We start from the raw sequence: 13,120 nt of genomic DNA, 5'->3' as shown, positions 1-13,120 counted from the left end.
AATGGAAGTGTCTGCACATGTTTCTATGCAAGCAATTTTTTTTTTTTTTGACTTGTTAAACTGGGCCAAAATTTGTTTGTATCCACCCACCTCCTTTTTTTATGCAACTCTCATCCACAAAAGGTTGTAAAGCCTTTGGAACAATTAGTACTGTGAGCAGCAAAGAATTTTTTTTATTTCTTTGCATTTTTTATTCTATTTTTATATAGTCAGGAAACACTGCTCTAAAGACAAATGTGAAAGGTTTTCAAGCTGCTTTAGGCCTTCAATAAGTGGAGCAATGAACTTTATCTCCCACCTAAAGACAATCACAAACATTCATTAATGAGCTGGGGACATGTAGTATATAACCTCTAGAAGAGGCTATATATTGCTTGGAAGGCTGAATGTTTCCAAGGGAGTCCTATTCTACTAGACTGGTAGTCAGTGATCCCTAGAAGGCAAAAAACAAAAGGCTGGATGCTATGAATATAGCCAAGGAACATCTAGGCAGCCCATTAGTACACCAAGAGGCCTGGGAATCTCAGTCAATATGCAATCTGATCAAGTGCACCTCCTGATCAGATCTCAAAGGTAGAGAAACAAAGAGACACAGGGACCAAAGAACAAGGAAAAAAGAACGAACTTATGCTAAACAATGTGAAGATATAAAATAACAAATGAGGAAGCACAAATTACACAAGTGAATAACTGGGCTTTTTCATGAGCAGAAATGCAAGTTTATGCCCAAATTAAATGATAATCAGGAACAGGATTGGAACAACATTAATAGAAAAGCAAGAGATTAAAAACAGATGGGAAAAAGTATGCAAAGGACCTATACAGGAACAAGGGTGGGGAATTTTAGATGATACTTTCTGACTCATGATTAAATGACTGCACATATAAATTACTTGAATTACAGAAGGACAATAAGGAATTTAATATAGACCATTTTGTGATAAGTATTTTATCACATGATCAGAGGCAAGAAAGAAATGAACAAAAGTTACAGATTGCTTCAGTTATGCCATTTTCTGGCTAGTCACGTGATGCTAATAGGAATCTGTAGGAACTGACAACATAGTCATTAACAGAGTTATAAACAAACAAACAAACCAAAGGACACAGGAGTGCAGAGACTGTTATAAGATGTAACAGCATATGGCACAGAGTAAGTTTGACAAGAAAAATTACTAAATTAAAAATAAAACAAAAATTAAATTAAGACATCTGTAGTGTGTGTATCTACATGGAATATGATCAAGGTGCCTCTCCTGATCAGATCTCAAAGGTAGAGAAACAAAGAAATACAGGGACCGAAATACCTGTAACATTGATTGGAAGAGGTCAATATTCATATTGTGTGTGTGTGTGCACCTGCACACACACACACAAAATAAATAAAACCTGTTTGTCGAAGCACTGTGGAAACATAGCACAGAAGTACTCTTCAATGTGCATTCAGTGTTCTCTTTTCAATTCAATGTTCTCTTTGTGTGCATTCACTCTGATAACATGGTGAGATACTCATCATAATAGTTTATATTAAATTCCTTATGTAATCTGCATGTGTAATCATTTAATCATGCCTACAAATTACATTACTGCAGAACCATAGACTTGAGACCCATAATCCATCTTTATCATGTACTTATATGATCAAAGCTGGATTATGGGTCTCAAGTCTATGGTTCTGCAGGACAGAATAACCTGTGATGGTTGGATCCCATCCATCATCAAGGTATACGCATTGCTAGTGCCTTTCGCGCATCACCCACTCAAAGTCTTTATGTTGAAGCGAATGAACTGGCTCTATCATTTAGATGGAAACAATTGCCTCTTAGTTATGCCTTAAAGATAAAGTCTCTCGAGATCATCTACATGGACCAGTCTCCTTTCTCTGCATTGAGAAGCTCAATATCACACTTCAGACTGCAATACATCCTTTTGGAATGTGTGTTAAAGAGATTATGCAAGCTATTGGTGAATGTTAACAACATTACCTACACCAAACATAACAGCATCCCTCCATGAGTGCAAACCTCTCATTTTGTCAGCTACAGAAGTCTCATATTCCATCAACTGTCTATCTGCAATTGTTTAATGCACACAGAGCAGCCCACTCTGATTTCTTGTCCATCTATACCAATGGTTCAAGAACTGATACCCATGTTGGCTGTGCTACTGTGTTTCCTCATATCATCTCCAACCAGATCCCACCTGATTGCAGCAATTATACAGCAGAATTGCATGCCATTCAGCTTGCCCTTGTGCGTATAAAACAAAACCGCTACCAAAAGTATGTAATTTATACAGACCCACTGAGCTCCTTGTAGGCTATCTCCTCTCCTCTCCTATGTATAATTCACATCCTGTGCTGTATGAGGTGTTACACTTGTTGTACAAAATGAAAACCCTCGATTTTGATGTTCAATTTTACTGGATTCCCAACCACATTGAAATTAATGGAAATGAGACTGTAGCTGCAAGATCAGCTCATACTTTCTCCACGTACTGTTTGACAGTACCATATACAGACTACAGACAGTTTATAAAATCAAAGCTAACTGCTCAATGGCAGTCATCATGGCAGGAAGCATTGACAAACAAATTATATAACAAGAAGCCTGAAGTTAAGCATTTTGGTATTCTAGTCAACGTATAAAGAGAAGAGAGGAAGTTGTTCTTGCTAGGCTCTGCATAGATCACAGTCATCTTATACATTCTTATTTACTGAGGGCTAATGACCCTTCATTGTGTGAAAAATGCAATACACATCCCACTATCTATCATATTCTGGTGGAGTGCCAGCACTTGACACGAGAGAGGAATGAAATTTTTACCTATCTAGCCAAGCCACATACACTCAGAGATGTTATCAGACTCAGGCAGACTGCATGATGTTTTTAACTTTCTACAAAGAATTAATTTGTACAAACACATTTGACTGTAATTTTGTTTATATGCAGATATTGCATTGCTTAACTTAAATTTGGTACATACATATTATTTACTAGTTTATTTTTGACTATTTATGTATTGCTGTAGCCTTCGACCTTGTGAATTTGTGTAACCTTGTTGTGCTTTTGTTTATACACCATCTGTCTAAAAAGAAACCGAACTTTTCGAATATAGAAGAAACAAAAGATTTGTTGTTTCTTCAAATAGAAGAAACAATAAAAAGATACAACAGATGTTGTATCTTTTTGTTGTCAAAAGGGGCAACCTTCATTAGTGTTGTGTCAACTGTTTATGACATTTGTTTCATTAGAAGCCAAGTTATAGTGCCAAGATTGACAGTGTGTTTTGACAAACAGAAAATGAGTTTCAAACAGAGAGCTGCGATTGGCTTTTGTGTTAAACTTAGTAAACGTTTTACCGAAACGCATCAAAAGCTTCAAATGAATGCTTATCCTGTACTCAAGTTTATGAGTGGTTTAAGCAATTTCAAAGTGGTCGTGAGACGCTTGAGGATGACGAAAAGATGGGCCAACCAAAAACTGGACTGAGCGAAGTTAACATCCAAAAAGTGCGTGATTTTATCAAAGAAAACCCGAAATCATCCATGAAATTGATTGAAGATGAATTCGGGATTCCAAAATTAACTGTGCACAACATTTTGACTGAGAGTTTAGGCCTTCGTAAATTGAATTTGCAATTTGTTCCCCACAAGTTGACTGACGACCAAAAAATGTATCGAATTGAACACTGTAAATACCTCATTAAAACGTAAGGACTCAAACTTCCTTAAAACGATCGTTACTGGCGATGAACCTGGTCTTTTGAGTATAAGCTCGAAACAAAGCACCAGAGTACCGAGTGAAGACCACGAGAAGAGGGGCATCCGAAAAAGTCGCTTGGAGAAGTCAAATTAAAGACAATGCTGATTTGTTTAAACAAATCAGCATTGTTTTTACATTTGCTTGACAAAGAATTCATTCCGCCTGGCCAAACGGTCAGTGGTGAGTTTCATCTCGAAGTTTTGAAGTGACTGATTGCGAGAATTCGTCGCATATGGCACGAAAAGTGATGCAGGCAGCTGGTCACATTTGCACGATAATGCACCATCTCGTCGTTCGAACATTGTGAGACAGTTTTTTAACAAAAACTAAGTTTGTGTGTTGGATCACTAACCGTATTCACCTGATTTAACACCCTGTGACTTCTTTCTCTTCCCCTGACTTCATTTGTTGATGAAAGGAAAGCAATACGACACTATTGAAAATGTTCAAGCAGCAGTAACCAGGACCCTCAACAGTATCCCAAAAACCGATATAAAAAACTCATTTAACAAATTAATTGACCGTGCCAAATGCTGTATCGAAGCTGAGGGAGAGTATATGGATTGAAATAAATTATTTGAATAATTATAATTGGCCTGTGTTTTATTTTCTATCAAAAGTTAGGTTTCTTTTGGACAGAAGGTGTATGTAGATACTGCATCACTAAACTTAATTTTTATATTCACAGTTATCTATGCCACAGTGGAATATGAAGCAGCACCTCTGGCCAACCAGGTGGGAAATTTGCTATCAGAAATAGTCTAACATAAAATGTCTGTCTATCCACCAGTATATTAGATAATCCTTACAATCTTCTCAACACAATGAACCCTTTTTTCAGTAGTTCTTCTTCCAAATATAATGTATATAGTGCTCCTGTTGGTAACTCAGTCCACAATCTAATCAAAGTTTCCTTATCTATGAAACATCATTTAAACATAATTAACTGCAGGATAGAGAAAAGAGCACATTTGAGGCTATTTGGTGTGATATTGTGACTAGCAGAACAAAATATACAGTTGAGTGCTGCTATAGACCAGATGATAGAATAGATGGTGGAGACAGTATGCATAAGCAAATAGAAGCAATGAGTGGAAGGAGGGTAATTATTATGGGGGATTTCAACTACAGTAACATTGATTAGAAGGAGGAGAAGACACATGGGAAGGAGGTTGAATTTTATGCAGTTATTAAGGGATAACTATCTGCGACAGCATGTAATGGAAAATACTAGGGATCAGAGAGTGCTTGACCTAGTAACTGCATCTGAGAATTTGACTGTAATGAATATGACCACGTTACCACCAATTGGTGAGAGTGATCATAGGGTCTTGACCTGGGAGGTGGCTAAATGTGTGAAATTTTCGATTAAGACACGGTACATGTCTTAATCGGAATTACCGGGCTGGTAAGTATGACAAGCTTAGGCAATTGCTTGGTTCAGTGCCATGGCATGTAAAACAGCAAGGGCTGGATCTTGATAGTGCATGGGAAATGGTAAAGGAGTGTTTGCAGGAGGCAATGGCTGACTGTATACTTAGAGTCCGAATGGTAAATCAAGCAGGGGTTAAATGGATGAATAACATCATTAAGCTTGAGCTGCAAAAAAAGAAACAACTGTGGAGGGAATTTAAGGAGAAAGGTGACCTGCAGGCACATGAACGGTGTAAAGCGTAGGCCAGAAGGGTAATGAGTGTGGTAAGAAAAGCAAAAGCGTATTATGAAAGAAAATTAGCTATGAAGGCTAAAGAGAATCCCAAACAGTTTTTCGATATGTTTCAAGTAAAAGAAAAAATGTATATGGCAGAATGATTTTAAAGAATGCCGATGGTAGGGAGGTAACCAAATCAGTTGATATAATGGAATTACTGAGTGAGCACTTTGCAAGAGTATATCATCCAGGTGGTGATATTGCAGGAATGAGGGAACCAACAGCTTATATGGGAATTGTGGTGAATGAAGTGGAGGTGAATAGTTTATTACAAAACCTCAATGTGAATACATCTGTGGGATTGGATGGTATACCAGCTCATGTCGCACAGGATGTCAAAATGTTGCAGGATAATTTGGATAGTTTGGAGGACTGGGCTAAGGAGAATGGATCTCAATTTAATGTGGCAAAATGCAAGGTTATGCATTTTGGGGATGAAAAGATTAGCAGCAGTATACCACATTGGTGGAACTGTACTCCAGAAGATTGACGAGGACAGGGATTTGGGAGTGTTGGTGGATAGGCAGTTGAAGTTTAGGGGGGGCACATTGAAAAAGTGGCTAAATCAGCACATCAAATCACTTGGTTACTGAAGAATACTTTGACGAGCAGAGACAAGCAAGTTATTGTTCCTCTGTATAGAGCCTTGATAAGAACCCCATCTAGACTATTGTGCCTAGATTTGGGCGTTAGGGTTTCTTCTTGATGGAGAGGATCAAGAGACGAGTGACAAGTCTATGGAATGAACCTTATGAGAACAGGTTGAAGATTTGTAGTTTGCAGAAATTGGTTGATAGGCAAAAGAAGGGTGATATGATTGAGACATTCAAATTACTGAAGGGTTTCCATAAGATTAATTCAGAAGATATTTTTGAGAACAGGACTGGTGGTGGGAGGACTAGGGGCCATCCATGGAAACTGAGCAAGATTGTGGTTAGCAAGGGTGTTAGAGCTAGGTTTTTTACTTGGAGAGTGGTGAATGAGTGGAATAAGCTGCCAGAGTCTGTTGTGGGGTACCATGACTGTGAATGAGTTCAAGGCAAAGTATGATAGATACTGTGTGAATGTTGAATAGTTGTTCTTGACATGATGACCCTAAAGGGAGTGCAAGTTATTGCACTCCCTTTAGGGTCAGTTGCTGCAGTATCCAGGTATTTGCTTACGCTTGGAATCGCCGAACTTTATATAGTTTCTACTATATTCAGCATGAAACTCTTTGAGTTTCTTATTCAGCTATGAAATGATATGGGATGTAATATCCCTTAACTTAAACAAGTCATATGTCGCCGAATTGAAGCCTTTGGCTCTTCATATATCTAATAATTTATTAGGACACCTCTTGGCAATACTCATAGAAGGGTTGTAAGTTCTGTTCGCTACAAACATGATATTAACTAGGTCTACCTACTCACTTATGAGACTTCAATAAAAGTTGAAACCGGTCTGGGTAGTGACATTCTCTCATAATGTTGAACAGAAATACAGCTCCTAGGAGCTAGGTTCACATTATGGGTAAATATCAAGAATAGTCATCTGAGCTTGCTCCACCTTAGACATGAGTTGCCTCAGCTTGCACTACCTATAAGGTCAGTTGATGCAGTATCCAGGTATTTGCTTACGCTTGGAATCGCCGAACTTTATACAGTTTCTACTATATTCGGCTTGAAACTCTGAGTTTCTTATTCGGCTAAGAAACGATATGGGATGTAATATCCCTTAACTTAAACAAGTCATATGTCGCTGAATTGAAGCCTTTGGCTCTTCATATATCTAATGATCTTTGTTATATTCCATTGCTTTCTTGACTATTTGTCGTAAAGTGAAGATCTGATTCTGACAGCCTCTATTTGGTCTGAATCCAGCTCGTTCTTCACCAAGCTTTTCATCCACAATTCTTCTCAACCGTTTCTCAAGTATACTTGCATAGATCTTGCCAGGAACACTCAGTAGGGAAATACTTCTGTAATTCTCACATTCAGTTTTATATCCCTTTTCATATATGGGCACTATTAGAGCTCTACTCCAATCATCAGGAATTCGTCCCTCCGTCCAGGCTTTCTGAACTATGCAGTGCCGCCACTGTAAGACTTTTATACCACCATACTTCAGCATTTCTGGTTGAATATCATCTACTCCAGCTGCCTTTCCACATTTCAAGTCTCTGATGGCTTTTTCTACTTCAAGTATGGATATGTATTCCTGCCTGCATTCCTGGTCAGTGTTTTTTTACCACTGTGCTGTCATCACTGCTTGCTTGCTTCATTTAGCAGTTTTTCAAAGTAATTACTCCATACTTCAAGGATATCTTTTTCTCCTGTTTTCATGTCACCTTTATCATCTCTAACTCCTTTTACAGCACTCTTTCCTCCATTTCTAAGCTTCTTCAACAACCTCCAGAATATCTTTCCACCTTCTTGATATTTATTTTCTATGTTCTTGCCAAAGTGCTCTCATGACTTTTGTTTAGCTAGTTTTACGCAGTGTTTCGCTTTCTTACATTTGTCTCGGTATTCTCTAAGAGCAAAAGCTGACTTATTTGCCAGGAACTTTTGATATGATTTCTTCTTTTCCTTTACTGCCTCTTTAACTACCTGTGTCCACCATGGAGTCCTGATTTTTCTATCCTTGCAGACAACTTCACCACATGCCTCTCTGGCTAAATCAATCAGGGTTTTCTTCAAGGCTTGGCACTGAAACTCCAAGGTTTGCTTCCTGTTCTCAAATTCTTCCATTTTTTCTTCAATAATCTTTGTATATGTTAGTCTACAGTTCATATCTCACAGCTGCTCAACTTTTATTCGCTTTAAAGCTTTCTTACATGTTATTCTTTTCAATACGAAATTCAATTTTATCCTGCTCAAGACTAAATAGTGATCACTTCCAATTTCAAATCCTCTGCACACTCTGGTGTCCTGCGCCAGGGATAAAACTTCACTATCAACAATAACATAGTCAATGAAACTTTTCTTATTCCTTGCCTCTTCTCTCCATGTGAATTTGCACACATTTTTATGCTGGAACATGGTGTTAGTAATAACCAGTCCATGTCGTGAGCAGAAATCCAACAGGTATTTGCCATTATTATTAGCTTTGCTCTTTTCTCCAAATTTTCCCAAAATATTTTTGTACGTCTGACAATCATTTCCTACTCTGCTATTCAGATTCCCAACAAAGATCAACTTTTCCTTTTTCATTGTGTCAGTTGCTTTTTCTAAAGCATCAAAAAATTCCTCCACTTCTACCTTAGTAGGACCTTCTGTGGGACCATAGGCACAAATAAGTCTCATTGTCCAGTTCCCCATTCTCATATTTGCCCATATCACTCTACTTGAGATTGCCTGCCATTCAAGAAGATTAGCCTCGTATTTTGTTTTGAATACTATGGCTACTCCTTCTTTTCCTTGATTGTCATTGCCTGAATATAACATTTTGTATTTATTTCTCAGAAAGATCTCACCAGTTTTTGTCTTTTTTGTTTCAGTCACCCCTATTATGTCAATCTGGTACTTATCTCATTCCTCAGCTAGCTCCATTTCTTTGCCATTCAGGCTTCTTATGTTGATAGTACCGATCTTTAACTCTGGTGATGTTGAGTTGGGGTGTGTTTTCAGATTTGTTCCAGTAGCTGACTTTTCGCTGTCCGCTCTGGTTCCCTGGCGAAAACAACGGGGGCCTTGTTTAACCGGGCGACGCCCCAGCCGGCATGAAATTTTGTCATGTTGTACCATCATTTTTTTTTTTATTTTGGTTTAACCAATAAGAATACAATTTGGTCGGCTAAAATCCCAAATTGCCAGCCCATCCTCGTTCGTTCAGTATCAAAGTAGATATCCAACAGGGTGCACCACGAGAAGGTGAGGATTGGACATTAGGTCAGAAGCCCTGGTCGGTTCTCCACATTCCTTTAAAGGCTATGTGTGGAGGTCTTCTCTCAGTTATACAGCTTTGACCCTTAAGCACCCTCATCTTTTGTAATTGAATCAATAATTCCTGTTCTGATAGGAAACATCTGCCATGACACTACATGTCATGGCAGATGTTTCCTCTCTTCCAACTTCATAATGTAAGAACCTTAGGGCTCTGCATAAATCCATTTTTCTAATGACAGTAAACTACACTCATCATCTTCATTTGACAAATGTTATAATACTCAAACAATGCAAATTCCAAGTTCTTTTGTAACCAATGGCCTAACTAATCCATGCATTCTCCAGTTTGTGAGGACAACTTTGAGAACTGCAATGCATGGTAAGAAAATGCAGTCCTATCTTATTTCTCAAAAGAAAGATATAATTTTGCTTCCCTCCCAAGCAAGCCTTTCTCCCTGTGATAAGATTTCTCTTTTTTAATACTTGGGTGTGTGTTTGAGGGGGGGGGGGATCTCCGTCAATCAAGTAGTTACTTCTCGCTGTATAACTTGTAATACCATATAAATTCCACATCTGTCCAACTTAGAATACACAGTTACATCTGAAGTGGCATACCAAAAAACTTTCCCAGAAATGACTGATGCTAACTAGAAATGCAGTCTGCTTAACAGATGATCTATTTCTAAAAGACTCACTAATTACTTTCTCATATAATTTTCTGCCTTTTCTATAAACATGAATTTACAGTTATTATTTCTCCTCTTTCTTGTAGGCCTGTAAGAATACACAACTTCTGGTCAACATGCATAATCATTCCAGCTTCAAATTTATTAAACCTACTTTTCATCCACCTGTTTCATTCCACTTACCTCTTCTATTACTTCCATTTACTTTTTTGGAATGGCATTCCTGGTAAGATATGAAAAAGTGAAAACAGGAATACATACAAACCAAATGAAACAAACAACAAAAAAAAAAAAATAAGTTCTCCATACTTCGTCAAAATCATAATAAAAGTATGATACAAGAATAAAATAATTATGTCTGTGAAAGCCATTTAGTGCTAATAGCATACCATTCATTTCATATCAACCCTACATATAGGACGTGAGGTGCAAAACTGTGTCACATCAGTGGCATGCATGGACAGTGGTTAAGAAAGAAAGAAAGAACATACTGGCATTTTTTTGGTAACTGGAGGCTGTGATCCTTAAGGAAGTATGTGTTTGGGGGGGGAGGGGGGACAAGATTGTTCCAATGTACAGAGGCAGATAGAATTAAACAGGATGATGGGAGTTTGGAGTTGGGCAATGAACATCCATTCACTGTCGAACTCCAAACATACTGAACAAACTAATATTGTGAGTTTACAAGTTTGAGGGAATGTGGAGGAAGGGTGGTGGCCAGTTCTGTAGTTCAGTTCCCCATGAAAATTCTGACAGAAAGGATAAAGCACAAACAGAATCAATGAAAAAGTAATAGCTGGGATGAATCTATGAGAGAGAGAGATGCATGCAGAAAATGGGGGGGGGGCAGTTACCAATTAACTGCCGTCTTACTGAGAGCATTTTAAGTGAAGTATTTAGTACAACACCCCAAATGTGAGTACAGATTATATAACCAAATGATTAATTTTAATGTTTCCTGATAAAAATTTCTACTGACTTAAAATAAGTGGTTAAAATAATTTGATTTCTCTTTCTTTTATAGAATCAACAAAACTCTAACCTACAAAAGAAATAAATTATGAAATGTGGATTAAAAACTGTCTTCTGTCTTGATATTAATTGATAATAAATGTCGTTGAAGAGTAATAATTAATATACTGCGCTAATATTGTGAGTTTACAAGTATATATATATTTACTTACACCATATATTTATATGTCTTAAACAATGCATATATATTATATAGACAACATATCCAACACATAAATAAGTGTTAAAAATACATAAATAAATAAACTCTAAGCTGTTACAATAATAATCCATTAAGACAAACACCCCAGAGCAACGTTTTCAAAAAGTAAAACCGTATATTCGTGTGTATATACTGAATAACAAGATGTGGAGTAAATTGTACTTTTCAAACCATATTTATTATAATGTTTAATAATGTCAATCTGATTGCATACAGATCAATATAACAGCCATCATTTTATTTTAAGTAAACCTAAGTAATTTAGAAACACGGTTCAGAAAAATAAATAGAATGAAATATTAGTACTCACCCTGGCAGGCCACGGTGAAAATCCTTTCATTTTGGCCCTGAAAGAAGAAAATTCTGAAGTTTAATATAACTAAACTCAGACAATATGCTTATTTGTGGCTAACGTGAAACCATAACAAAAATAAACATTCCTAATATTAACATCATATCATACCAAACCAAATTCCCCATTTCGAACTTCGTCCCTGCCGCCATCTTTCAACAACGCTAGGATTTTAAACTCAAGCGGGCAGTTAAGTTTTCATTTCCTAGATGGCGATAGTCTTATATTCATGCCACACTGTCAGCCTCTGAAAAATGTTATTATATTCTGATAGTATCAGCTTTAAAAGATAATGTTTATTGTGCATTGAGGAATTAGATCACAGGTTATAAAGTGTTCTGTAAAAAAAACGAATCGCTACAACATGTAACCGTGATTGAAAAAACTTAACCTATAATTACTTAAATATAAAGAGCTCATAAGCTTCACCATTTAACATATAATGATTTCGCTAAATGCTGTACTTTTATCAAGAAGATAACTGTTTTCTAAATAGATCTTTGAAAAGTTGGTAATGCCATTGTGTTTATGCATCATTTTAGACCCAAGCGCACAAAACCTGCTCCGTGTACTCGATAACGGATTATAGTTCTCCAGTGTACATATGCAGAATTGGAAGTCCAGGCGGGACTCTTAAAGAAGGCTTTATGCTCTAGATATTAGGCTTTTATTGTTGTTGTTATCGCGGGCGACCCACTGTATCCATTAACACAATATATATCATACATCTGTGAACACCTGTATCATACATATCTAAAAACCTGTTCACTATTGGGGCGCTAGCAACCACATCGGGCAATTCAGCCACTCATACACTACTCTCCTAGTAAAGAACTTAGTCCACACCCTTACTAACGGGACGCTTAGATAACTTCCAGGTGTGACCGATTGTTTTCCTCCTACTCCCCATTGTATTGAAAATTTTATTTTGTGTCAAACTTATAGAATACGTTTAGTAACTTATACGTTTCTATGGTATCCCCAAACTACAGCCTATCAGCTAAACTCTGCAACCCGCATATTCAATCTATCCTCATCGGGAACATTCCACTGCCACCTGTCACCAGCTTAGTCACTCGTCTGTGATTCCTCTTCACCATCTCCCAATCCCCAAGAAACCCAGGTGACCAAATCTGTGCAACATTCACTTGACAAACATTATCCATTGTCCACACTGCCAACTTATTTAAATCATCCTGTAAGAGATATCTACATCACCTTTGTCAACTATTGCCCTCCCTAGTTTTGCGTCATTGGAAAATAACTGAATATCTCCCTTTAAATCTCCCGTTATATCACTAATGTGCAATTTAAAGAATAGTCCAAATGGAGAGTAATAGGCACTTTATTGGTCACCTTTATTCGCCTTTATTACATCCCACCATACAGTGCCCTATGAATTCTGTAAACCAACCCTCCTCAATCCATGCTGCCAGCCTCATATCCATTCCCATTTGCTCCAACTTATGTGGTAGTTTTCAATGCCGTATTCTGTCAAATGCCT

General features: G+C 37.4%; 1 protein-coding gene across 1 annotated transcript in view; it reads right to left on the bottom strand.

Moving 5' to 3' along the window:
• LOC150107429 (cytokine-like nuclear factor N-PAC) overlaps positions 1-11,765 on the bottom strand; it is a 421,033-nt gene extending 409,268 nt beyond the window's left edge. Inside the window, exons 1-2 of the mRNA XM_090391290.1 lie at positions 11,728-11,765; positions 11,575-11,611 (exon numbers count right to left, since the gene is read on the bottom strand). Coding sequence (XP_090247416.1) covers positions 11,575-11,611; positions 11,728-11,744 — 54 coding nt within the window. The 5' untranslated portion in view covers positions 11,745-11,765. The remainder of the gene's footprint in view (positions 1-11,574; positions 11,612-11,727) is intronic.
• Positions 11,766-13,120: the final 1,355 nt, after the last annotated feature.

This window comes from Typopeltis vanoorti, chromosome 4 (assembly GCF_054136105.1).
Source record: "Typopeltis vanoorti isolate ZY-2024b chromosome 4, IOZ_Tvanoo_1.0, whole genome shotgun sequence".
In the NCBI taxonomy this organism is placed as follows: domain Eukaryota; kingdom Metazoa; phylum Arthropoda; class Arachnida; order Uropygi; family Thelyphonidae; genus Typopeltis; species Typopeltis vanoorti.
Note: the sequence above shows the minus strand (reverse complement) of the source record. Positions and strands in the feature narration are given on the sequence as shown.